This window comes from Myotis daubentonii, chromosome 4, assembly GCF_963259705.1.
Source record: "Myotis daubentonii chromosome 4, mMyoDau2.1, whole genome shotgun sequence".
NCBI classification, from domain to species: domain Eukaryota; kingdom Metazoa; phylum Chordata; class Mammalia; order Chiroptera; family Vespertilionidae; genus Myotis; species Myotis daubentonii.
The window spans coordinates 28044981-28072469 of record NC_081843.1 but is presented as its reverse complement, the minus strand read 5'-3'; the positions used below and the strand labels follow the sequence as shown (position 1 = coordinate 28072469).

General features: G+C 42.9%; 1 protein-coding gene across 3 annotated transcripts; it reads right to left on the bottom strand.

Annotated features, from left to right (window-relative positions):
* Positions 1 to 29: 29 nt before the first annotated feature.
* On the bottom strand, positions 30 to 26753 carry NIPSNAP2 (nipsnap homolog 2). Of its 3 annotated transcripts, none has more exons than XM_059693337.1 (10): positions 26566 to 26748; positions 17542 to 17681; positions 17414 to 17459; positions 14241 to 14335; positions 13846 to 13916; positions 11861 to 12001; positions 10606 to 10637; positions 4603 to 4697; positions 2191 to 2274; positions 30 to 1180 (listed from the first exon to the last, which is right to left on the bottom strand). In XM_059693337.1, exons 1-10 carry the CDS (start codon positions 26655 to 26657, stop codon positions 1116 to 1118), a joined length of 861 nt encoding a protein of 286 aa, XP_059549320.1. In that variant the 5' UTR covers positions 26658 to 26748; the 3' UTR covers positions 30 to 1115. The 3 variants fall into 3 exon arrangements, with proteins under 3 accessions (XP_059549320.1, XP_059549322.1, XP_059549321.1); XM_059693338.1 differs by lacking the exon at positions 30 to 1180 and adding an exon at positions 1253 to 1278 and having other exon boundaries at positions 26566 to 26750; XM_059693339.1 differs by lacking the exons at positions 13846 to 13916; positions 17414 to 17459 and having other exon boundaries at positions 26566 to 26753.
* Between the last annotated feature and the right edge of the window lie 736 nt (positions 26754 to 27489).

Below are 27489 nucleotides of genomic sequence, written 5' to 3'. Positions count from 1 at the left end.
AGTTCATAAAAAAGATCGCAAGCATGTCATATGTGAAAAGTCAGAGAATTTTATTGACTTTTATATGTTCTTGGAGAAAATCATTCACATGTAAAAGTTTGAAATTTGATATGAGATTTATTCACACTTTATTTTACACATAAATTACTCAATTTGGGGATCAGACAATTTTTCATTTCAAGAGGACTTTTACATGATTACATTCACAAAACTGGCACACTATATTAAAAAACGAAATCAAACAGAGCTAGACAAGTATGCAGCTTTATGCCAACTGAAATCTCAGCACACACCACTCCTCATGCATGATTGTGGAAGTATCTGCTGTGACCTTACTAGAATATGAATGGACAATGTCTGAGGTCATGAATGATTGTTTATAAAATAAAACCTTTCTCAAGTGCTTCTCATTTTGTTATAGAAAAATATTACAAATAAAAATTAGTACTATTCAAGGTGTCCATTTCAAAATCACATGATATACAGGTTCAAGCCATTTCCCCTCTCATATAGAGACATCACCTCACGCTGTGCGAGGACTGAATCAGCCTCAATGTACCCTGGCAGCGTGACCAGCTTAGTGATGACATTCACTATGCCGACTGATTGAAAATGGGAGTGAACGAAAACAGTCAGATTGGGTTTACTCATAATTTGTTCCTAGTCTGAGACTCAAAAAAACTGCCAGAGAAACATGACAAAATTTGTATTTCTTCCTGATACAAGAAATTTGTCTAAAAATCTGTAACTATAAGACAGATTTGCTTTTTAAAAGAAATGATTAATATTTTTTTCATGGTTAGATTCTTATTTAGAGAGGATTCAAATTTTTAATTTGGGCCCTCTTTTCCCGGAGGGTGGGAAGGATGGTTCAGTATTACCAGGTTTATTCAACAAACACAGGGGTGTTTCAAAGAGGACTACAGAGCACTGTTACAATCAAACTGTAAGTTTCCTTTTCGTAGACTTACATAAATTTTAAAGAAAAGGGATCTCTCATAAGCTATATACAGCAGTTTACACTTCAGTGTTTTTCACTTGATATACAGTTAAAATTACTTTATGACAAATACTTGTCACATGAATTTATGTAGGCACATCTAAACTCTGCAGCTCTACTGGAGGGGAGAGGTCTTCTGTGGGATCATGATTCTGGATTCCATTTCCTGGATAAGTGGAACTGAACACAGGGTCAAGGTTACTGTGCTTGTTCTTTTCTGAACAGATAACGGTCAATATACATCAACAAACAGGTTTCTGACAATGTTCAGGGTTGTGCTGCTTGAAATCACAGAATAAAATATTGGAAAATCCAAGATAATGACAGATCAGCTAGCATCCTATAAAATGTTATTAAAATTATAACAGATTCTGTTTAGAGATGTGTGTAATTTGTAGGAAAATAGTGTTTTCTCAAAAGGTTCTTTGAACTAAAATAAATTTATATAAAAGCAAATAATGTTGCACCTAACTGTATTCCTACACTGTACTTATAAAACTCACTGCAGAGTAGAACACACCTCTGAAAATTGATGAAAGTGTAAGAATAAGCAGCAAAAGACACAATTATATGACCTATTTTCTAGAACAAATTACTCCTTGATTTCTTGGCAGTTCATGGGCATAAATGTAGTTACATGCAACATGGCTGGTACTTATCACCTATATTGGTAGGCCGGGTTGTATTTAGCCCTATTTTTCTTATAAAGATCAAGCAGCCATGCTTTCATAGTACATATGTATGTGGTTATACATGCATCATAGGTATACATGTAAATACAAACACACACACAAAAGTCTAAATATCAAGTTAAATTTCAAAATTACTTTTTAATTGCTGTATTAAATTGTAATGATTTTGTGAATGCACAATTTTGTTGAGAAAGGAAAAGCTTAGAAAATTTTTTAAATAAATTTTCAGAGAATGTAGAAATGTGCAAAAAAAACTAATGATGTAAAATTTACAACATACAAGGGTCTGAAAACTGTACCAGACAACTACATACGTTAAAGAATGAATATTCTTCTTTATTGAAAAAAAGTGATGTAACTATTAAAGAAAAATTTGACTCCCTTGCCACCCCAACCTTATAATTCACCATCTAGAACAATATACGATTTTAAAAAAGTACATATTAGCTTCGAGGTGAATGATAATAAAACAATAATGTGAGAAGAATAAAATAGTACCTGTATAATACACCAATTCTTCCCAGCCATGTTTATGCCATGCTGCATTCCGTATATCTTCCCTTGTCTGAAGGTCCTTATAAGCTGAAATAACCACACAGAAAAAACAAGATGTAAACCAAACAGAATGCCCTACATTCCACTCGTACACCACTAAGTATTGACCCAGCTGTTCATCCAGTTTTCACGGAGACTACTTTGGGAATTTAGTACCAACTTTGGGCACAGTGAGGGTGAGTTTTAAAGACAGGTAACTGAGAATTCATCTCTGCATATCTCAATACTCTTCTGTATAAACTAGGAAGCGGGGAGTGAATATTTGGGACACTGACTGGGGATGAAGGAGGAGAAGGGCATTGCCTAAGAAGACACAGGTATAGAGTCTGGCCTCTTTTGGACACTGAAATCCACGTTGTTCCTGGCCTCTGTCTGCGTGAGGCGGATCCTGGTGGACTTCTCACCCTGCTGTTGCTCCCTGAAGCTTCGCATCCTCCCCATGGGACAGAGTTAAAGGCACTGTCCTGTGTCTGCCACAGCCTGTCAGAGCTTTGCCACTCATACTCTAGTGCCTGCCTGTGTCTAACTCCTGACTCCTTCACCTGGGCGTCCCCATTCAGACATGCTGTGGGCATGGAAGTGAATGGTGTGTGCACATGGCGTGACCTCCGTTTGGGAGTCAAAGCACATGGTGACCCTGACCTATCAAGTACATCCCTGTGCGGCTCATGTATGGAGTATGTCTAGGACAGCCGTGGGCAAACTACAGCCCGCGGGTCGGATCCGGCCCATTTGAAATGAATAAAACTAAAAAAAAAAAAAGACCGTACCCTTTTATGTAATGATGTTTACTTTGAATTTATATTAGTTCACACAAACACTCCATCCATGCTTTTGTTCCGGCCCTCCGGTCCAGTTTAAGAACCCATTGTGGCCCTCGAGTCAAAAAGTTTGCCCACCCCTGGTCTAGGAGGATGTGCAGGAGCCACTCCCGGAGGCCTCTCCAAGCTCAGAGGACGAGAGTAGAGAGGCCTGACTTTTCAGTTTATGTCCTCTGGACAGACCATACACTATTTAAAACATAAAAATGACTCCACCCCTACCTCAAATCAATGAAGGTTAGATTTAAATAATCGTAAAAGGCAGGAACACAACACATTTCTTAAAGTTCTGTCTCAAAACCTACAACATTTGAAAACGCTTACACTGATGAGGTCAAATCTCAGCTAGCGAAAAGCCCCAGGACACTGCTGTCCCCGAGGTTCCGTGGAGATGCGGGTTATTTGTGGCATCTGTCACTGGGTGCAGGGTTTTCGGTCTCCTAAATGCCCGGGACGCCCCGCGTGTACAGCTGAGATGAGCACCTGGTCGAAGCCGTGACTGGTTGGGGGAGGGTGGGGGTCTCCTCTCCAGACCCTGGTTTGCAGGGTGCTCCAGGAACACAATGTAAAAACTACTTTTCTACCTCAGCTTAACCATCAGTCTTAGGCCCCATATTCTACCATTCAGCCAGTCAGCACTTTGTAGTCTTCTGAGCCCTTTTTCTAATTTCTCATGTCTCCATCACTGTTCTAGTCTTTCCTTCCCACGGTTACCTGCCAATCCCATCTAGATCCTAAGTTTAGCTACGATTCCATCTTTTATTAGTTTTCGCCCTGTGTTATGATCACACACTCACTGCCTTGGGGCATGTCATTCATGTTTTCTTTACCCCTCATTAACTAGGTCACCGTACCTCTGTCACCCAGACAAGCCAACACAGCAGGCAGACGGGGTGTGGTACCTGGTGGGACCAAACAGGTCAAACTCACCCTTAGTTCATTGATATGGTCTGGAAATAAGTTAGGCTTTTCATTTCTTTAAACTTTAATAACCATTTACAAATGTGCCCAGAATGTTCCTGTTCCAGCAGGGAGATAGACACAGATAGCCACAGCTGTGACTACTGACATGCACTTCGGGGGAGGGGGAACACTGAGTCAGGCTTGAAAGATGCCGAAGAAGGAAGAGGCCAGTGAGAACAAGACCCCGGCGGGCAGTGAGTTCACGTGCAGGGAGCTGTCTCTGAGGCAGCAATGGAGAGGGTGCAGGGTCCAGAAAGGATTGTAGGGGCCATGCCGAGAAGCACTCAGTAGCTTTACCATCTTGCTTCTGCCATGGTTGCTGACTTCACCTCTCTGATTCCTTTCACCATTATCCCCTCCTGGGTGATCAGTTTACCAGAAGTCTAAGGACACTTTTGCTGCTGACCTGTCATTCCAGACAGCCCAGAACTTAGCTTCCATTGTGACATTTGCATTTGCTACAGTTTCAGATGACTGACTTGAGATACCCTTTACTGCCTAGTACATTTTATTTAGTAATAAACTGTGAAGTCCCAGTAACACAAAAATGAAGGAATAAAACAATAAATACCCCAAAGATGATGCACCATGTATAACTGCCCAATCTGAGAGAAGAATCCTCCAACAGCTTCATCACCGTCCTGTCTGAAGCGAATCGCACGAGCCCTGCAAGGAAAAAAAAACAAGGTTCAGACATTGAATTAGGACGGTCACAAGAATCAGTAAATTTCCTCCATACTCGGAACAAGTTTTTCAGAATAAGACTAATTTTTTAAAAAAATTATCAGATGCAATCGAAAGTTATTTTAATATATGTAACATGTAAATGTACCTTTCTATAGCTATACTAGCCATTTTTGTGGGTAAACATTAATGACTATTAAAATAAAAACATGAGGGTATGTGGTTGCACTGCTGATTCTTTTTTTTTAAAAAATATATGTTATTGATTTTTTACAGAGAGGAAGAGAGGGATAGTTAGAAACATCGATGAGAGAAACATTGATCAGCTGCCTCCTGCACACCCCCTACTGGGGATGTGTCCGCAACCAAGGTACATGCCCTTGACCGGAATCAAACCTGGGACCCTTCAGTCCATAGGCCAACGCTCTATCCACTGAGCCAAACCGATTAGGGCATGCTGATTCTTCACATAAAGTCAAGAAAGGTGGCAGAGGATAGGACCAGTGAACTTAAGAATGGCTTCTTGCAAAACTCGCTGAAAGTGAGGGAAACCTGGGTATGAAGACACCTGAGATGCCACAGGGAGAACGGGTTGAGATGAAGCAAGCACGCCTTCACGGCAGCGGAGACAGTGACTCGGAGAATCACGGGAGCTCTCTGAACTATAAAGGCGATTTGCAACCTCTCGGGAAGCACACAGGACCATGAGGGTGGGACTTCTTGGCCACACAGTGTCAGGATCAAAACTGAAGCTTCTGCTGGGTGTTTCTTCTTACCAGAGCAAACCATTAGGAAAATGAGTATCAAATGGCATTCACTGTGTATTATGTGTGGAGGAAAGTATGGACGTACGTTGTCTCTATTCGTATAACATGAAATTGTGATTAAATTGGTTGACAATTGGCATCTGTCTTTAACTTTCCTTAAGACTTCCTATTGCAAAAGGTATCAGCTCTTCAAACACCTTCTTTCGTATCTGCTCCAGGTACTTTATATTTAGTGATGCATTTGAAATCCTAAAAATATTTTGAAATGTATATATTTTTCCAAAAGCAGTTTTCTAGAATCAAAGCTGAAAAAATTTATATCAACACTACCTAGGCTTTCCATCGTGGTCCCAGAGTTGGCAGGACTTGGGAAGATGGGTTTATTCTAATTCACTGTGAAGAGCTGGAGGCATATGAGCAAGCATGCCAATCTACTAATTTGTACAGTGAGACATAACCCTCTAGGGATGATTTTCAGTTGAATTGATTCGTGAATTCCCTTCCTGGAGGCAAACTTCACAGCAACTGAATTAGAACATCACCAAAGGGTCAGGGGTAGGGGTTAGAGCAAGGGCAACCTGTGGTGGGAGGGAGGAAGCCAGACTCCTTAAGATCACGTCGAAATCCTCCGCTCTCATCCACGTGCCCCATGTTTTCAGGTTCTTTTCTGGTGAAGGAGGGATCTCTTGCTATTGCCCCCATGGGTTACCCCCAAATGATATTAAATTCTTTAACTTTTGCATTTAGAATTAATTGATCAATGTCTTCACAAAAATTACAAATCTGATTGGTAAATTATTGAGATTAAGCAAATCACATTAACGTGCATTCTAACTCAGAAGGAAAAAATGCTCCTTCACTGCCAGTGATAAATATTCAGGATTATTCATTTCATTCTGAATTTTTCCAGCTCAGTTACAGTGGGCAAAGAAGACATACTTGCCTTAGCCTGGTCAAAATCAGAAGCATGTAGTGAAGAGGAGATCACCATCTTAAAATAGTTACCTATGTGCCAAAATATAAATTGAACGCTGAACTGGTTTTATAAGTAGTTTTCAAAATAACTGAAGAATAATCTCAGTTCTTCCTCATGGATTCCATGGTGGGCAAGTTTTAATTAGTAACAGACAAAAAAACAAAAACAAAAACAAAAGCCAACAACCCCAGAACAATCCGACTCTATGGACAACTAAATTATTACATATACAAGCTCCTCTCCCCCCTCAAAAAAACCCTTAATAAAACGGTGCCTGGAATAGTATATGAGGGAAAGTGAGTTGCCACCCCAAAATACTTCTGAGACATTACTTTAAACTGGTTATTTTTAGGAAATGAAAGACTTCCCCTAACTGCCTAAGAGAATTTAGATAGAGGACATGCTACAGGAAGGGAGCTATTAGCAAAGATAACTACTGTGTAAGACGGACCAGGTGCCATAGACGGGGAGCAAGGCCTGTTTGGTCAAAGTCCTCTCTGTGTCTCACTGTTAAAGATGGCCCAGCAAACTTTTTTTTTTTTTTCCAGCAAATGTTTGCTTTTTCATCTCCATGTGAATTGCCTTGCTGCCTTTGAAGTCCCAAACCACAACACTCCCTTCTCCTTGGCTCAAGATGGCATAGAGCCTTAACTGCCAGGTATGTCCTAGGGTCTCATATTCTTATGGAACATACATAATAAATTTGGTCATTTTCTCCTATCAATCTGTCTTATGTTAATTTGATTATTAGTCCAGCCAGGATTTAAAAGGGTGGGAGGAAAATGTTTTTACCTCCCCCATATGTATAATCAAATATATATTTCTTAGTTTTCAAAATAAAGGAATTTCTAACTTTGCATTCTTTAACCTTTGATGACCTAAAAAGAAAAGACTCATTAGAAATGAAGATCACAGAACCATTTTTTGGAGCTAGAACAGTTCTTAAAAATTATCTAGTCCAATGCAAGAAATTTTGTAACAGAAGAAGAGCATATATGTTGAAAATAAATAAAAGTCACAGGTTCTCCTTTAAGGATAAAGATGAACCAAGGGTCAATAGCTGACCAATGGCCAATAATCTACTCTTGCATACCTCTTAATTATTGAGGCTTTATATTATTATACTAGAGGCCCAGTGCACAAATTCATGCACTGGTGGGGTCCCTCAGCCTGGCCTGCAACCTCTAGAAATCCAGGACCCCTCGGGGGATGTCAGACTGCTGGTTTTGGCCCGGTCCCCGCAGGCCAAGCCAAGGGACCCCATTGGTGCACGAATCCATGCATCGGGCCTCTAATATGCATATAAGATCTTTGGTTAATCTCTTCCTGCCCTCCTCCTGCTTCCTTCCCTCTGAGATTCATCAGTCTGTTCCATGTTTCCATGCCTGTGCATTGAGTGTCTTCCCCCTGGTGGTCAGTGCGTGTCATAGCTACTGGTCAAATGGTTGCTTAGGCCAGGGGTCCTCAAACTTTTTAAACAGGGGGCCAGTTCACTGTCCCTCAGACCGTTGGAGGGCCGGACTATAGTTTTAAAAAAAACTATGAACAAATTCCTATGCACACTGCACTTATCTTATTTTGAAGTAAAAAAACAAAACGGGAACAAATACAATATTTGTATTTGCATATGGCCCACGGGCCGTAGTTTGAGGACCCCTGGCTTAGGCTTTTATATATATAGATATTTGGCTTGTCTTTTCTCTTATTACAATAGTCAGGATTTCCAAATACAACATACAATTACTAGAGGCCTGATGCGCAAAATTCGTGCAAGGGCCTCGGCCCTCGCAGCCCCAGCTTTGTCTGGAAGGTTGTTTGGCTGTCTGGTCTAATTAGCATATTATGCTTTTATTATACAACTAGAGGCCTGACGCACGAAATTTGTGCAAGAGTAGGCCTTCCTTCCCCCAGGGGCCGGCACCAGCTTCCCTCTGACACTTGGGACCCAGACTTCGCTCCAGCAGCTGGCAGGCACCTGGGCTTTGCTCCGGCCGCCGGCAGGCACCCGGGATCCGGGCTTCCCTCCAGTCCCAGCTTCGTCCAGAATGAGAGCCAGTCTAATTAGCATATTACCCTTTTATTACTATAGATCATAATGGTGAAAGTTGGTAGTATTTTGTTTTAATGGTAATGAGCATGCTTCTTGTGTTTCACCATTAAGTTTAAAGTAGCTGTTAAAATGGAGAGATAGTTTTATCATTTAAATCAGGCCCAGCAAACTACAGACCTTGAGCTAAATCCCACCCTATGCAGCTTGTTTTTATGGCCCAGGAACTAGGAATGGTGTTCACATTTTTAAGTGCTTGAAAAAAACACACAAATAAAAACATTTATTTCATGACACATGAAAGTAGTTTGTTGGAACACAGTCACATTATCCACTTACACACTGCCCGAGGTTGCTTTCGCATTAGACAGCAGAGCTAAGGAGCAGTGACCAACACAGCAAGGTCCACAAAGCCTATCGTATTTATTATCTGGTCCTTTACAGACAAGTTTGTGCCAAACCCTGATTTAAATAAAATGTTCTTTATTCCTAATTTTAGTGCTTTTTTAAAATTAGGAATTAGCATCTCTAATAAAATGTGTCAAATTTTATCAAATGACTTCTGAATATGAACTAAGATGATTTAAAATTTTTCAATTATGAAATACTAGAGGACCGGTGCATGAAATTTGTGCACTGGAGGAGGGTCGGGGGGATCTCTCAGCCCGGCCTGCGCCCTCTTGCAGTCCGGGAGCCCTCGGGGGATGTCTGACTGATGGCTTAGCGCTGACGCAGAGGCAGGAGAGGCTCCTGCCACCGCCACTGTGCTTGCCAGCTGTGAGCCTGACTTCTGGCTAAGTGGTGCTTCCCCTATGGGAGCGCACTGACCACCAGGGGGCAGCTCCTGCATTGAGTGTCTGCCCCCTGGTGGTCAGTGTGTGTCATAGTGACTGGTCATTTGCCGTTTGGTCACTTTGCATATTAGGGTTTTATTAGATAGGATTTCAACCATTCTAGTCACCTAGATTTTAAAAACATGAACACTACGTTTTATTGTATTTGCTTCAGCTCTTTTTGCATTGTAGCTCTCTTTTAATCCTCCTCATCGCCAACCCCGTCTTCCTCCCCCATCAGTCACTACTCTTTGGAAGTAGTTCTCGCTCTTGAATATGAGTCTTGTTGTCCATGGTTTTATATTTCTACTTTATATGTATGTATCTATGAACAATAGTTATATCTTTTTATATAGCTCTTGTTAAATATCTTGTTTATATAACTTTTTTGTTAAATCTTTTTAAAATTTACATAAAAGACATCATGTTGTACATATTTTTAACTCTCTCCTCAATGTGGTGTTTCCAAGATGGCTCTGCTAACAGGTACAGATCAGGTTTACTTTAACCACTGTACAGAATCCCACTGCATGAATATACTGTAATCTTTCCACTAAGGCACAGAGCTTGTCTACAATATGGCAACTGCCACAGACTTTCTTTTCTTAGGTGACCACTAGTCTTTTGCCATCCATTCAACACTTACCACTCAGGATGTGCCACACCTTGCAAGCAGCTGTAGAACTGGAAACTGAAGGCACTGCTGGGGTGTGATAAATGCTCTAACAACGGCATGGAAGCATGTTTGGGGGTGCAGAGGCCAGAGCAGGTTTTGGGCACCTAATTCCAGCCTCATTGTATGTGTTACATGAATCAGTTTCCTCACTTTGAGTCAGCCTTGGATTCGTGTATAAACTCTCTTTAGTGAGGCATGTCATTGGTAGCTTTATCAAGGTATATTTTACATACCATAAAATTCACGTAAGTGTACAATCCATGTTTTTAAAGTAAATTTACAGGCTTGTGCAGCCATCAATACAATACAATTGCGCAAAAAGATCCCTTGCACGCCCCTCTCCAATCAAGACTGGCCATGTGTTGATAATTATTGAAGCTAAGTAATGGGTATGGAAAGAGGGGAATCCATGGATTATTCTCCCTAGTTTTGTATATGTTTGAAAAATTTCATAATAAAAATGTCAAACAACACATTAGTCTAGTATCAAATCACAGCATTATCCCCAGAATTTATCCCTAGACTTAACATGATGGCCTAATATAATCTATTACTAAGACTTACAAACTCACCATTTGGTAATATACTCACCAGTAATTGCCCCATTCAATCATAGTTCCTGGCTGAAAAGAGATTTGAATTTTGGTTTATTAGTCCTCTAATGAAGAAATGTAGAATAAAAGTGTAATATAACAAATGAGAAAACTAACTTAAAAATTGATTTTTAATCATGTGAGATGTAACAAATTAAAAAATGCAACAAAATAGCCCTGACCGGTTTGGTTCAGCGGATAGAGCGTCAGCCTGCGGACTCAAAGGTCCCAGGTTCGATTCTGGTCAAGGGCATGTACCTTGGTTGCAGGCACATCCCCAGTGGGGAGTGTGCAGGAGGCAGCTGATCGATGTTTCTCTCTCATCGATGTTTTTAACTCTCTATCCCTCTCCCTTCCTCTCTGTAAAAAATCAATAATAATAATAATAAAAAAAGCAACAAAATATTATTCACTGTGTTCATACTTATCCTCTAGTGGAAATAAAACAGTCTATGGCTTCATATAAGAAGACAACATACTGGGTGGGGCAAAAGTAGGTTTACAGTTGTTTGTATGGGAAATAATACAGTAATTAACACATAACAACACAAGAATAAACTGTTTCACCTACAACTATAAACCTACCATAAGTCATTCAGTTATGGTTGCTATCAAAACCATGTCTAGGCCCATCCTCCAGATGTACTTAATTATTAAACTGTTGGTAGGTATTCATTCAGACTTTATTTTGAAAGCTTTAAAAAAATTCTATTTAAGTAAACTTAATAAGGACATCACGTTGAATTTCCAGTATAATGGTGAGTGTTGAACAATGGTGCTATCTGGGCTTTCTTGCTAGTAGTCATTTAGTGGACGAACATCTAGAAAGTCTTACAAAATATTATTTATTCCCTTTTAATCTTATAATCTTTAATCTAATAAATTAATGAATCAATTTATTCAATAGTCACACATTTATTAGTTGCTTTAGCTCAATTACATTAGATGCTAAATAATGTACCTAGTGCTGCATTTTAGGTCTTTCCTCTTAAAAATAGAAATGCTACATAATGTCAAATAATAAATATTATGTATAAGATTAGGAAAGACAACAGAGCTTAGCAGAAGAGAAGGAATGAGAAACTACGAAGACTAAAAAAAGAAAAAAAAAGAAAAAAAAAGAAAAGAGGACTAGATAGGGGTGACAACGAGCCAAAATATAATGCCAAACAAATCACAGAATGTACACTCAACGTTTTTATCAGCATTAAGGGTACTCATGAGGAACAGTTAACTCATATTTCAGTACTTACTCGAAGTTGGTAAGATCTGAGTTCATATATATTAGGTCCTGGCCGTGGAACAGGCTCATTCCAGAAACTGAATTCCAATAGCAGCTGGTTCTTCCTGGAAAGAAGCATGTTGCTTCTTGCCTTCCGGAAATGCAAAAATTCCTTTGAGTGAAAAAATGTGCTCATGAAATCATCTAGTATTTATACAGAAGCCCGCTTTAGTAACAGCTGCATTCCTCCTATAATACAATACTATTACAAATAGGGTCCCAATGTCCTGAGACAGTCCCAGTTTACATCTTTTTTTATTTTTATTTTTTGGTTAATACTCACCCGAGGATATTTTTCCATTGATCTTTTAGAGAGAACGGAAGAGAGAGGGAAAGACAGAGAGAAGCATCGATGTGAGAGGAACATATCCATTGGTTGCGTCTCCTGCACGCCCCTGACCAGGGCCCAGGCCAGAGAGGAGTCCGCAACCAAGGTACATGCCCTTGGCTGGAATCGAACCCAGGACCCTTTGGTCTGCAGGCCAACGCTCTATCCACTGAGCTAAACTGGCTAGGGCCCAGTTTACATCTTATCAAATCAGCCCAACGACTATTACCATTCCCTTTCACTCTGAAGTGTCCAGATTTAGATGACAAGCTACATGGCCACCCTAATTATTTAACTGACAATATAAACAAATGCAATTTCCCACTTTTTAGGTTCTCCTAACAGGGGGTGACAGTGTAATAACAACAGTGACATGAAGACTACAAGCCATCAAAGAATTGGGAGTATCTGAGATCTTGCTTCCGGGCAAGTTTGGCTCAGATAAACTCATAAAAATTCAAACAAAACAAAACAAAACAAAACAAAATCAAAGAATCCAAAAGCCATTTATATTTGGACTGGGAAGCTATACAAAAGGTTTTCTTTCCTGCCTAGCTGGTGTGGTTCAGTGGTTGAGCATTGTCCCATGCACCAAGAGGTTGCTGGTTTGATTCCTAGTAAGGGCACATGCCCGGATTTCAGGCTCAATCCTCAGTAGGGGGTGTGTAGGAGGCAGCCAATTGATGTTTCTAACCCTCCCCCTCCCTTCCTCTCACTCTAAAATCAATAAAAAAAATTATTTTTTCAAATGGGTTTCTTTCCTAATAATGTCTGTCTGTTAAAATCCTCTCCACTAACATGCACCTGTTAGGGAGGGAGAGGATAGCAAAGTCAGCCCAAGGTAAAGAATATGTGGCTAGATGTTCCTGAAGCAGGTGTTAGTTAACCAAAGGCTGATTGTGTCTAGAGTGTTGACTTACCGGTTTCAAAGTACCAGCTTTTCAGTTTCTAAGTACAACTGACTTTTAGAATGAGAACTGCTATTTTAGCCCTGGCTGGTGTGGCTCAGCTGTTAGGAACGTCATTCTATACACTTTTAAAAGGTCCCAGGTTTGATTCCTGGTCAGGACACATATCTAGGTTGTGGAATCAATCCCCAGCCCTGGTTGGGGCATATATGGGAGGAAACCTATCAATGTTTCTCTCTCACATCAATGTTTCTCTCTCTCTCTCTCTCTCTCTCTCTCTCTCTCTCTCTCTAAAAATCAATGAAAAATGTCCTCAGGTTTGGCCAGCGTTGCTCAGTGGTGGAACGTCGACCTATGAATCAAGAGGTCACAGTTTGATTCCCAGTCAGGGCACATGCCCAGATTGTGGGCTCGATCCCCAGTGTAGGGCGTGCAGGAGGCAGCTGATCAATGATTCTCTCTCATCACTGATAATTCTATCTCTCCCTCCCTTTCCCTTCCTCTCTGAAATTAATAAAAATATATTTTTAAAAGATGTCCTCAGGTGAGAATTTAAAAAAACAAACTGTATTTTAATAATATTATAACTGGTTACTTTATGTTTGCATACATCTTCAGAGAGTCCAAATAATAAAATTTTTACTACAAAAAACCTTTAATTCTGTACTAACATCACTATATCATTAGTGTAAAAATGTAAACATTTTTCAGAATCATTACCTGATTTTCTCTGAGTTTATTCATGACCTCCGTGAGGGCGGGATAGCCTCCTTCATACCTCCAGAGGTGGACTGGAATATATTTTAGAAGATAACATCCATTTAGAGTTTCATGATACTCTTACCTTGAAAATATTCCAGATGTGTATAATATTAACACAGTACAAAAGTACAATGTGCCATATGTTGCCTATGAGTTACAATATAAAGTTATAATAACACATTCAAATATTAAAACAATAAAAAAGTTTTTGCAATGAATTACTGGAGAAATGACTTTAACCATAAAACCAGACTGAGACTTGGAAAGCTTTGATGATAAAAACAAGCATGAAATTAAATATTATATAACGGCTGAAGGAACAAGTGTTTATGCCAAAGACGTCTGCTTCCTACCAGCTTGATCCTGCTCGCCATACCACGTGTTCCAAGTCCCCACCAAAGTACAAGGGTAATGTTTATCTTCGTGAATCTTTGGCAACACCTCTTGACTTAAAGAGAAGAGATAGCAACACTAATTAAACAACCAACAAAATTATACCAGGTGGACAACACATGATCAGTAACAGGAAAAAGGTCACCTACTCCATGTTCTGATAATTGACCTCAGAATATATTTATGATAAAACAACATGCAAAATTAACCTTTTCGCTGAATTCTGTTCTACTCTGATACCCCACTTATCAGAAGCTTAGGTTTCTGATACCCCCAACTTGAGTATAGTGATAAAAATGATAAAGAGCTAAAGGTTCCAAGATTCTAGGAACTATGGGTGCCATTTGCCATTTCAGAAAGAAGTACTTAAGAATGGTGATGTTTATAAAAGCCAAGTTTTGCTGATTCAAAGATAGGAAGAATAAGGGAAATGGAAATAGTAGGAAAAGAACATGGGAAAAATAAGAAAGGGAAGAAAGTAATGTTTAAGTCAGGGGAGACAGCACAATCAGGCAGCGGTAACGGGGCAGAGAAAAGTCGGCCGTAAGTAAGGATGAAGACAGCTAGAACACAACACAACTTCAATAGTTCCAAAGGACATTTCGTGACAGTAGAATCTAAATGAAAAATACAACAGAAAGCAATGATTAGGTTCTATTCAATGCAACCAACTGAGGGGATCTGAGCGTATCACGTAATCCCACACCACACACACTACCCATTCCATTAGCATTGACTGCAGAGAGCAGAGGCAAAGCCACGCCAGGTCATGGCAACGTATTACCTGAACAGAGGTATCAGAGCTTGGTTCTATAGAAACCTTCCTATAGTGCAGATTCTAATTTACAGGGAAAGGCAAAGGAGACATAACTATGCCATGCCAAGAGAAAAGCTAAGCCTTTCTTTTTTTGAATAGAAAAATTATGATAAAAAGTATAATACAGGTTCAACAATGGATACAAAAAGACATCAAGGATCAGAATTGGAACCAGTTCAAATTATTTGCTGACAGAGTGATAGTAAACTAATAGTCACCACTAGAGCTGGGGCACCAGGATAGGGTGTATACCAGTGATGGCGAACCTATGACATGTGTGTCAGAGGTGACACGTGAACTCATTTTTTAAAATTTTTCTTTGTTAAATGGCATTTAAATATATAAAATAAATATCAAAAATATAAGTCTTTGTTTTACTATGGTTGCAAATATCAAAACATTTCTATATGTGACACGGCACCAGAGTTAAGTTAGGGTTTTTCAAAATGCTGACACGCCGAGCTCAAAAAGGTTCACCATCACTGGTGTATACTAACAGTCAACAGAGAAAAGGTTAGAATGGTCTATGTCTAACTAAACACCCATAAAAGTAAATGCCACCCTTCTAAAAATACACATGGTGTGGTCACTGTACTGACTCATATAGACTTATGTTCAGAACCAAGAGATTAATGGGAATCGGGGCTGGGATTGTTAGGGAAATGAAAGGGGCTTCCTTTTGGTCGTATGGCATGAGCAGGAAGTAAATAACCCTGAACTGGAGCCAGTGTAGGAGGAAGCCTGTACAAATGACCCAGGTGGGTCCAGGAAGGGGACTGCCAGTGGGGCATAGGTTTTCACCAATACAAAGTCATCCATGGACCTGCAGCCAACCCTCTTTGTGGGAAGCCCCCAACCTGCTTTTGGAAGCCCTGGCCTCACCTGGAGGTTGTAAGGTAGGTAACACCTACACCCAGAACTAGATAGGCTGGTTAAGAACCTCATTGTTGGGGCCCCAACAAACCAGGCAGGGGTTAAGTCTCTAAGTACTGAAAACAAGGAGCTGCTGAAGTTTCAGAGAAAGGAGAAAAAGAACAAGAGGAAGGAGAAAACAGAACTCAAGCAGATCAGTTGACAAAGTTTTGCACAATGGATTACAGGTTGAGGTGGAAGTACAGATACAGCTCCAAGTCCAGGAAGGAGTCAGAAAGGAGGTAGCTGGAAATGGGGCTCAACAGGCTGGGAAAGAGAGATGGAGAAGGAAAAAGCAGAGAACTAAAATACGTGTCAAATGGAGAACACAGCCTCTAGTAACTAACTAATCACAAACAACTAAGGAAAGGGTTAAATAAAACCATGGTGATTGACACACACAGCGATGTTGAAAGCGCCAGGTGATTCTATGTGTTGAGTTTGAAGGAAGAGCAAGACATCCAAATGGAATTATGAACAGACAGAAATCTGAGACAGGAGATGAATAAAAACAGGACAGGGAAGATAACTCAAGGAAACATCAGCATAGAGAAATAATTTCATTTTATGAGAAAAGATTTAGAAAATAAGTGTCTGCCTTTTTTAAGGGCATTTTTTAACAAAGAAAATTGTGCTGCAGTAAGAAATTCTTTACTAATGTTATTTCACAAACCACATCCAAAAATAAAACAACAGGTTTTCTGAAAATTTTGCTGATTCTGGTGACAGAATCATTCTTTCCTTATGAAAGTAGCAGATTTTAAAGGTTAAAAAAAAAAAAAGCTTTTAAATTATATTTGCTCATTAAAATACTATTTCTATTAATTTAATTAAGAACTGATACACTTACTTTTCTCTTTAGTCTAAAAGTTTACAAGTTCTGTAAGTACATATGGGTCACAAATCATGAGAACCTGCTGAAGGGACTTGAATCCTGGCGAATGCAAGATGTGGGAAGAAATGGCAGCTACATGCAAACGGGACAGTTTTACTGAGAAGTAAAATGGGAAACAATGGAAGTCGCAGGGACACAAGTTCTAACTCCTAACACTCAGAGCTGCCCAGAGACGGAATGTATGAATGTATCTAGGCACAGGCAGGCAGGAAGGTGTGTGGAAAGGACTCAAGCACTGGATGAGGTGATGGACTAGACAACCTTGTAAGGTTCCTTCCAACCCTGAGTCTAGTAACATTCTAAGGTTTGTAGCTTATGTGATGATTTACTGTCTGAGTGCTTACAAAATGCCCTTGGTAATCCCACGCAGAGCTCAATTTAAGAAGCCTCTGAGCGTTCAGCTTTAAGAAAATGGAACAAAGATCTCACTCTGCTCTCAAGTGCTGATTGAACTAACAAATGTTAAAATCATTATTTTCCCCAAGTAAACGATAGTTTGGTATACACACCAAATTTTGTTGTATGCTTCTAGGCATTCCGGTTTAACATTGTGAACTGAAACAAAAGAAAATTCCACGATGAACTTATGAACAAAGGGAGAAAAGTCAACTGTGAAGATAGCAGACCTATCACTCACACTGTATTTTGTATAGACTGCTTGTTTCCCTTTTGGCTAGGAGATTAGAGTGAGCATCTTTTCTTGGATCAACTTTCCGGACAAATAAGGATTTTAACCAGCTGTCTTCTCGAGGTCTCTGACTGGAAGACGCCAACCCCCTATGGAATAATAAATACAAAAATTTGAGTTTCACCGGAGGTACCAAGATTTCAGTGTCTCTAGGTAGTGTCACATGACACACTGTTTCCATAAATTCACCGATCCATTCAGCAAGCATGCCTTGAGCACCTATTCTAAGCACTGCTCTAGAGCCTGGGATACCACAAAATGCCCGCTTTTCCATCATGTAGTTCTAAACAGCAGGAATAAAGTGTAAGGCAGTAACTTGTGGCTCTCCTAACAGAGGTCTCATGCTTATCTTTGCAATTTCCACTATGATGTTTTCCCTCCTGTAAAGCAATTTTTTAAAAAAACGTTTTTTATTGCTTTCAGAGAGGGAGAAAGAGAAAAATATCAATGATGAGAGAGACTCATTGATTGGCTGCCTCCTGCACACCGCAAACTGGGGGTTGAGCCTATAACCGGGGTATGTGCCGTGGGTGGGAATCCAACTGGGACCGCCTGGTTCATAGGTTAATGTTCTACCACTGAGCCATGCCAGTCAGGCTGTAAAGCAATTTTTAAAAAATATATACTTTTATTGATTTCAGAGAGGAAGGTAGAGGGGAGAGAGAGATAGAAACATCAATGATGAGAGAGAATAATTGATCGGCTCCCTCCTGCACACCCCACACTGGGGATTGAACTCGCAACCCGGGCTTAAGCCGGCAGGCGGACATCCCCCGAGGGGTGCCGGACTGCAAGAGGGCACAGGCCAGTCTGAGGGACACCCCCCCCCCCAGTGCACGAATGTCATGCACCGGGCCCTCTAGTAACATTATATAATTTGCAGGTGTACAAGACTATAATTTGACATTTGTGTACTCTATTGTTTGCTCATCACCCCAAAGTCTGGTTTCTTCATCCTCCCTCCCACCCACTGCCCCTCTGGTAACCACCGTTCATTTTGTTGTTTGTGTCTCCGAGTTTCTTTTTAAGTGCCTACTTCCATACTCTTCCAAGTGGAATTACAAATCGTTGTAATGTCCCTAGAGGGCAGTGTGACATTATCTTATCAAAATTAAAACTGTGGCCCTGTCTAGTTTGACTCAGTGGATAGAACAGACTAGAGGGTCCTGGGTTCGATTGTGGTCAAGGGCACTCGCCTGGGTTGTGAGCTCGATCCCCAGTGGGGGGCATGCAGGAGGCAGCTGATCAATGATTCTCTCTCATTGATGTTTCTAACTCTCTCTCCCTTTCCCTTCCACTCTGAAGTCAATAAAAAAATATATTTAAAAAAAAAATTAAAACTGTGTAGGCCTTTTGGCCCAATAATAGCACTTGTAGTTATGTCCTACAGGCAGCTATATTTAGGTAAGTATATCAAGATGAATGCACAAAAACGTTCATTATTGCCTTATTTCCAGTTTGCTCCTGATACGGGCAATTTGGATATTCATTAACAGGGACTGGCCAAATGAATTAGGGAATATCCCAAATCAGAACAAAATGAAATCATTAAAAAGAATGAGCCAGATCTACATGCACATATCTCTGAGAGAAATTATGTGGAAAAAGCAGGCACTGAACAGTATCATAAATACACAAAGTGAACTGCTAGTAAGTGACGATGCTAGAAAAAAATTGAGTTGCTGCTTTAATGAACAAACATTACAAGCAATTTTCTCCCCATAAGAGATTCTTTTAATTTAAAACGAATTCATAGGATATTATCACAAATAGCTAGAAACCAGATAAAAAGACCTTTGAATGATGTAAGCTTACAAATACAGAAACTAAAATATATAAATATAAGATTATCAACGTTTTCTATAATGATCAAGAAATATAAAAGTACTTTTTCAAATCCTTCAAAGATTAAAAAGCTGCAAGGTGATAGTAAACAAGCAAAATAAGTTAACACCAATTATGCAATTTTTCTTACAAGTGCAAAGGAGAACAATATGTAATCTTAAATGACATTTGTGAAAAGATATTTACAATTCTTCTATCTTGCTTTTACCATATGTAAAATTCCAGAGAATTAAGAAAGTGTTAAAACAAACTTTTAAAATAAAAAGATAAATTATATATAACAACAATTAGCCCTTTAGCAAAACCTAAAACATATGGTATTTGTTTCTGTTTTCAATTCACTGGTTGATTATATAAATAAACTCATTCTGAAGAAGGCAATTCGCCAAATGAGTCATGCTTAAATTTATTTCAATAAAAATAAAAATGTTTTGTCAATTTGTTTAGCCTCTTAAACACACCACATTTTGGAGTGTTTGCATAATATCAGGAAGCAAAATGGCAAGTATATAAAATTAGTGAGTTACAAAGTAGAACGTTTTAAGGTTTGTTAATGGGACTTTGTATAATTCTTGTCTTTTATTTTAGATTTTAAGTTCACTAAACAGAAATTGTTTATTTTTTTGTCTTGTAAATAAATTGTAAGAACCTATGAATAACAATTATGAACAATTAAGAAAGGAGTTCAATGAAAGTTTCTAAAAGTATCAGCATTAGGAAATTTCCCAAAGTAATTTTTTCCCTCCTCTTTAGAACTTATGGGTATTGTAAGCTAACTAGAGGCCCGGTGCACAAAAATTTATGCACTGGGGGGAGGGGTCCCTCAGCCCGGCCTGTGCCCTCTCGCAGTCTGGGACCCTTTGGGGGATGACCACCTGCTGGCTTAGGCCTGCTCCCCGGGGGATTGGGCCTAAGATGGCAATCAGATATCCCTCTGGCAGCCCAGCAGCCCTTGGGGGATGTCCACTTGCCAGCGGGGAGCAGACCTAAGCTGCAGTCAGACATCCTTAGCGCTGCTGAGGAGGCAGGAGAGGCTCCCACCACCACTGCTGTACTGGCAGCCATCAGCCTGGCTTGTGGCTGAGCAGAGCTTCCCCATGTGGGAGCGACTGACCACCACAGGGCAGCTCCTGCATTGAGCGTCTGCCCCCTGGTGGTCAGTGTGTGTCATAGTGACCAGTCATTCCCAGTCCTTCTGCTGTTAGGGTCAGTTTGCATATTACCCTTTTACTATATAGGATAGAGGCCTGGTGCACAGGTGGGGGCCGGCTGGTTTGCCCTGAAGGGTGTCCTGGATCAGGGTGGGGGTCCCGTTTGGGTGCCTGGCCAACCTGGGTGAGGGGCTGATGGCTGTTTGGAGCTGGTCACACCCCCTTCAGGGTGGGGGTCCCCACTGGGGTACCTGGCCAGCCTGGATGAGGGGCTGATGGCTGTTTTCAGGATGCCTGCACCCCTTTTAGGGTGGGAGCCCCCACTGGGGTGCCTGGCCAGTCTGGGTGAGGGGTTGAGGGCCGTTTTCAGGCTGGCGGGTGACTGAAGCTCCCAGCCTCTACTTTTTTTCTTTTCTTTTTTTTATTCTGGGATTTATTTACCTTCTATAAATTGAAACTCTGTTGCCATCACTGGCCTCCCAGCTCTGAGGCCTCAGCTGGCTGAAAGCAGGTATCTAGGATTTGTTTAGCTTCTATAATTGAAACATTGTTGCTTTCGGAGCTCAGAGCTGGGCCGCGGGAGGTGGGGAACCTTGGCTTCCTCCATCACTGGAGCAAACAAGCCTCATGTTCACTTCAGCTGTGTGGCTGCTGGCCGCCATCTTGGTTGGCAGTTAATTTGCATATTGCCCTGATTAGCCAATGGGAAGCGTAGCGGAGGTACAGTTAATTACCCTTTTTGTCTTTTATTAGATAGGGCACGTATATACTGGCCGCTAGGCACTGGATGAGGTAGTTTGTCAACTCATTTAGTCCTCAGAACAATCTAGCAAGGTAGCTATTATTGAATTTAAAAGATTGGCTCACACAGGTTAAATGACCTAAGCTAAGAAGTGACAAAATAAAAGTATGAACCTAGATCTATAAAGTTCAAAATATTTTTACTAGTAAGGGATACCTCCCAAACGCAAATCTCCCCCACTGAGCATCTGCCCCAGATTTTAGTAATACCAAAGGTAGATACTTTATTTTACTTTTTAATATATTTTTATTGACTTCAGAGAGGAAGGGAGAGGGAGAGATAGAAATATCAACGATGAGAGAGAATCACACTGACCGGGAATCAAACTGTGACCTCCTGGTTCATAGGTTGACACTCAACCAAAGAGCCACATTGGTGAGGACCAAAGGTATATACTTTAGAATGAGTAAAATGAGGTCAGAGATATGGAAATGTTTTGTAAAATAAAGGTAAGTCTAGGAAAAAGTCAATGTCACAGGACACACAAGAACCTGAGTGGCGTGTGCTTGTGAACTTTGGCAGCAACTGCAAAACAGTCTGGCCCAGCATTATCTTCAACTGACTGTGAAACTCGGAAATCTTTAGAGTGTCAGGTGACCAAAGCGGCCTAATGTGCCCAGGTCACCTAGCTGTCCAAGCTGAATCATTGAAGGGGTAGAAGCAGCTGTGCCAACAGCTGTCAGGGTGATAAGATGCAGGCGGGGCTGAGGTTCTTCAATGACAGTGACAAACATTTCAATCAGTGGTCTTTACAAGATCACATACATATGCTGTACAGCACTTCACAGAGGGTGGGGTGGGGGCAGCACATTTTGCCTTACAGTCATAGCACCCTGAACGCACCTGATCTTGCAAGCTAAGCAAGGGCGGGCCTGGGTAGTGCTTGGAATGGGAGCACTAGACTTTAAATAGAGTAAGCATTATGTGCCAGGGCTCTGTGGATATAAAGGTGAACCAGATGCTTGGCCTGCTCAGTCTCATGGGAAAAAACGATCAGTAAACAGCCAGAGTGATCACGGATACTGCAGACTCACACATACACACTGTGGGAGCTCAAGGCCTGTGAGGAGCGAAAGGGACTTCAGTGGAGACATTCTGGCCCTGTCTTGGAGGACAAGAAAAACAGGTGGACAAGGCAGGCGATAATTCCAGTCAAAGGGAACAACATGTCCAGGGGCACAGAGTCATGAAACTGTATGGCATATTTCTGGAATAGCAAAGAGTTAAGTAAGGCAGAATAGAATGGCGACTGAGATAACGGGAGGGCAAGGGGGGCAGGGTGGTTAGGCTCCTGGGCACCGTGCTTGCCCATCAGCTGGATTCTACCTGGTACATGGTGCAATGCTAGCAAGTTTAAAAAAAAAAATCTTAGATGTAAAAAGCAGCCTGAGCAGTGACATGGCAGATGGACTACAGCAATAAGGCAGGGAGTGTGTTGCCGAGTTGAGCTAGGGGAGTGGCCATTCTGAAGGCAGAGTGAAGATGTGTTGGAGGTAGAAGGGAGGAGCAGGAGGGGATGGGCTTGGGGAAGGCCTTCTGGTTTCTGGAAGATGTTCCATTACTGGGGAGAGAGAACCCAGGAGAAGCAAGCAGTCTCTGCAGGAGGAAGCGGAGTTTAGTTCTGGGTCCATAAGCATCTCAGGCACCCGTGGGGCACGAGTGCATGTCCACTAAGTAGCTGGAACTCTGGGCCTGGCCCTGAGCAGAGCTAAGTCAGAAGTGCTGGCCGGTAAGCGTTCCGGGAAGACTTTCTCCTTCCCCTCGAAGCCGCTCCTGCAAGGTCAGCCCCAGTACCCCTGTTGGCAAGTCCAGTTTTCTTCTTCACCTTAACCTTTTAGCAGCACCTGGCACAGGTGGCCACTCTTCCTCGAAATGACCTCTCTGGGCACTGTCACATAACAATGACCTCACTGGCTGCTCCCTTTGTCTCCCGTGCCCGCCTCTTCTTCCTCTATCCGGCCTGTAAATGTTGACAAATCCCAGGCTGTTTCTCAGCCCTTTCTCTATCCATAATCTCTCAAAGTAATAGCATTCATTCGTATGACTTAAAAACTGTTACGAAAATTTTCAACCAAATACAAAGCAGTATACTGAAACCCGTGTATCTATCAACATTTAGTATTCCTATATGCCGACAACTCCCCAGTGTTTCCTGTAGCCCAGACATCTCCTTTAAGGAGTCAGATAGGTTAGAGTCATATAGGTTTAGGCCAGTGGTTCTCAACCTTCCTAATGCCGCGACCCTTTAATACAGTTCCTCATGTTGTGGTGACCCCCAACCATAAAATTATTTTCGTTGCTACTTCATAACTGTAATTTTGCTGTTATGAATCGTAATGTAAATATCTGATATGCTATATGTGTTTTCCGATGGTCGCAACCCACAGGTTGAGAACCGCTGGTTTAGGCCAACTGCTTGCCTACTTGGCCTTCCCATCTGAATTCCAGCCATCTTAAACTGCTCCCCACCCCACACCTGTTCCTCCCTTTCTGACTTACTAGCAAGATGGCGGGGACCTTGTGTGCCTTATTCGCTGTTTACAATAATAGCACCCAGCATATGGTGGGCACTTACATACCAATGGAACAAATAACTCAGTAAATGGCACACGCGTCCACTCAGTTGGCCGTTGCCCTTGATTCTGTACCCTTTCCATAGTCAGACTCATCCTTTAAAAACTGAGGATCAGCCGAAACCGGTGTGGCTCAGTGGATAGAGCGTCCGCCTGCGGACTGAAAGGTCCCAGGTTCGATTCCGGTCAAGGGCATGTACCTGGGGTTGCGGGCACATCCCCAGTAGGAGATGTGCAGGAGGCAGCTGGTCGATGTTTCTCTCTCATCGATGTTTCTAACTCTCTATCTCTCTTCCTTCCTCTCTGTAAAAAATCAATAAAATATATTTTAAAAAACACACACACACACACACAAAAAAAACTGAGGATCAGATCATGACACACTAGAATTTATACCTTCAAATGTTTCCCACAGCTTCCAGAATAAAACCCGAGCTCTCTAAGACGGTTTGCAGGGCCTGGAATGACCTGGCCCCTGCTCCTTGTCACCTGCCCTCTAGCCAGTCTTCCCTTCACTCCTGTGCTCCAGCCTCCTAGACTTCACTGGGGTTTCCCAGCATGCCTGACTCCTTCCCGCTCAGGACTTTCATGCACACTGACTCTTTAGATCTCAGCTTAACATCATCTTTTTAAAATACGTATACTTTTATTGATTTCAGAGAGGAAGGGAGAGGGAGGGAGAGATAGAAACATTAATGATGAAACAAAATCATTCCTGCATGCCCCTCACTGGAGATGGAGCTGTGACCTCCTAGTTCATAGGGTGATGCTCAACCTCCGATCCACACTGGCCAGGCTTAACACCATCTTCTTGAAGAGGCCTTCCATGACCTCGTGTGGTAGGCTCCCCGGTTTTCTCTCACAGCAGATCTGTAAGTCTACGGCCTCCTGAGGTTAGTGACCAAGGCTATTATGCTCAGTTCCCTAGGGCTTCAAAGACATCATATACATTCAATATTTGATGGAATCAGATCATTAACTGGGACTGAGTCCTAAAGAACATGTACAGTTAAGGCAGAGGAGAGCCCAGGGAGTAGTCAAAGAGGACAGGGGACCTGAGAGAGCAATCAGAAAGCCAACAGGTTGGACAGAGATAAGGACTCCAGGCTCCAGAGCATGTGGCCCCAGCAGGAAGTCAGGGTACTGGGCAGACCCAGGTCCAGTTCTCCAGTTTCCTGGCTTTGTGACCTTGGGCGCTGTGGGTAAACATGTCGAGTAAATATCTTCCGCCTCAGCTGAAAGAAGATATGAATTTCATGGGCTCGTATCACCTGTGTGAAAAAAGTAAGACACGAAGTAGATGCTCAATAACAGAACAAAAATAAAAGGAGGTTGCCCGGCTGGCGTGGCTCAGTGGTTGAGCTTCCACATATGAACCCGGAGGTCGTGGTACATGTCTGGGTTGTGAGCCTGATCCCCAGTGGGGGGCATGCAGGAAGCAGCCGGTAGATGACTCTCTCTCATCATTGATGTTTCTATCCCTCTCCCTTCCTCTTGCTCTAAAAAAAATTAATAAAAACATATTTTCAAAAAATATAAAAGGAGGCTGATTTGTTAACTTGGAAACATCAAATTTGGAAATACAAGTTGAGCATCAGTCCTAGGAAGGGTGCTGGGCCTGAAGCCAGACAAACTTGGGTTCAGGCTGGAAAATGCCTTTTCTAGGTGTGTCTCACACGCTTTGAGGTCCGATCTCATCTCTAAAATGCAGAGCCTATTACTTACTTACTTCTTAAGATTGCTACTGGGATTTAATGGAATAAGTCACATAAAGCAAGAGTTTAACAAACAGGTAGTTTCTTCGCGTCTTCATTTGTAGGTGCCAACTGTATTTTCTAGAGGCTCCTTATTTAATTAAAAGCGAACAAATGAAAACATGCCATTTAAATTATGCAATGCAAAGAAAACGAGAAAGTAAACCTACTTTAGTGTAAGTTAGTGCAGGCTTTTTTTTTTTTTTAATGTGAAAAAATGGGACATGAATTATGTCTAAGTGATGGATTCAGAAAACCGAACTGAATCCAACGAGGTTAGACAAAAAGTTAAGACATGAACCCGACGCCTACCTAGTGCGGATCACGGTAAATACTTTCTGATGCACGACCTTAAATGCAAGTCACACGGTTCCCAGGGCTGAGGCCTCCTGCCCGCCCCTCCCACGGGGGCGCAGCGCTCCCGGCCGAGGGGTAAGTGGTAGCTGCGGCTGCAGGCATCGCGGCTCCGCGCGGGCGAGCCGCTCCCAGCGCGCCCGGCGGCCCCGGCAGGCCGCCTGCAGGGCCTGCAGCCTCGGCCGCGCGCCCACCGTCCGGCCGCCGCTCCGGGTCGCGCCGGGTTAAGGTCCCGCTGCCGGGCTCGCACAGCGGGCGTACGTGGCCTTGGCGCCGAGCGCCGTCCCCGCCGTGACCTTGAGCCCGAGGGGAAGGCGCCCGGACCCCAACGAGGCGCCCGCCCACCCCGACCCCGCTGACCTCGGCCTCCGGCCCCGCCGCCCCGGCCGCACTGCCCCGCGGGAGCGTGGCCGGGCCGGGGTGGAGACCCGCGCCGGGGACCCCGCGCCCTCCGCCCCGCGGCGGCCCCTCCCCGAAAGGGCGGCGCTGCTCACCGGAGCCCGGGCAGGAGGCTGCAGGGGGCCGCCCGCTGTAGGAGGCCGCCGGCGGAGGCCGCTCCGCGGGCGTGCAGCACTCGCGCCGCCATGTTGCTCCGGCGCCGTGGCTCCCACCGCTCGGGCCGCCGCTGACGCCGCGGCCGCCTCCGCGACCCCTCCCTCGGCTGGGCCCGCGGCGGCCGGGGCGGGGCGGGGCGGGGCGGGGCGCGCGGCCGCTGCGGCGCGGGGCACGGCCGCCAGGGGGCGCAGGCGCGCGCCGCGGCGGCCCGGTGCGCAGTGCGTCCCGGCGCGGGGAAGCCCGGCGGCCACGAGGAAGGAGCCAGAAGCCCGAGAAGAACCAGCGATCTCCTGCGAAAGGAGTGCGCACAGGACCGTGGGCAAGGCTGGAAGGAAAAGGCTGACAGTGCTGCTGGGGACTCCAGGACCTGGGGGACAGAGGTGGGAGGCAGGCTTCTCCCCGCATACCTTTGAAATTTTGTGCCGTGTAAATACATATTGCCTTTTCCACATAAACAAACAAAAGTAAACACCTGCATACAGCTTCAATAAAAGCATTCTGATGGAAACATATTCAAGTTCTCATAGGCTTGGAACTAGTCCACTGTTGGGCTCATTTCAGCAGCGATGGGTGGGCTCTGGCTCCATCCTTGCCCTCAAGCCATCCCAGCCCAGTGGGCAGGATGGGAAGTGATTGGGTCAAGTGTGCCAGGTGTTGAAATGGGCAGGGTCACAAGATGCGAAGGGAGCAAGGTAGAGAGAGCGTGCAACCGGCAGTGGCTGTGGAGTGGGAGGCAGACACTCGGGAGCTGACACCACAGGCAGAGGAAGAGGAGCTGACCAGGGGAGGAAGGGAGGACATTTCCCAGCAGCAGAAGAAGCAACTTAAACGAAGGCGTGAGTCAGGATGGCACTGTTTACGGA

Coding starts and splice junctions, on each gene's coding strand:
- NIPSNAP2 (XM_059693337.1), bottom strand. CDS start 26,657: ATGGCGGCGCGAGTGCTGCACGCCCGCGGAGCGGCCTCCGCCGGCGGC. Junction 17,682..26,565: donor AGCCTCCTGCCCGGGCTCCG/GTGAGCAGCGCC, acceptor ATTATTCCATAG/GGGGTTGGCGTCTTCCAGTC. Junction 17,460..17,541: donor CAGTCTATACAAAATACAGT/GTGAGTGATAGG, acceptor CTTTTGTTTCAG/TTCACAATGTTAAACCGGAA.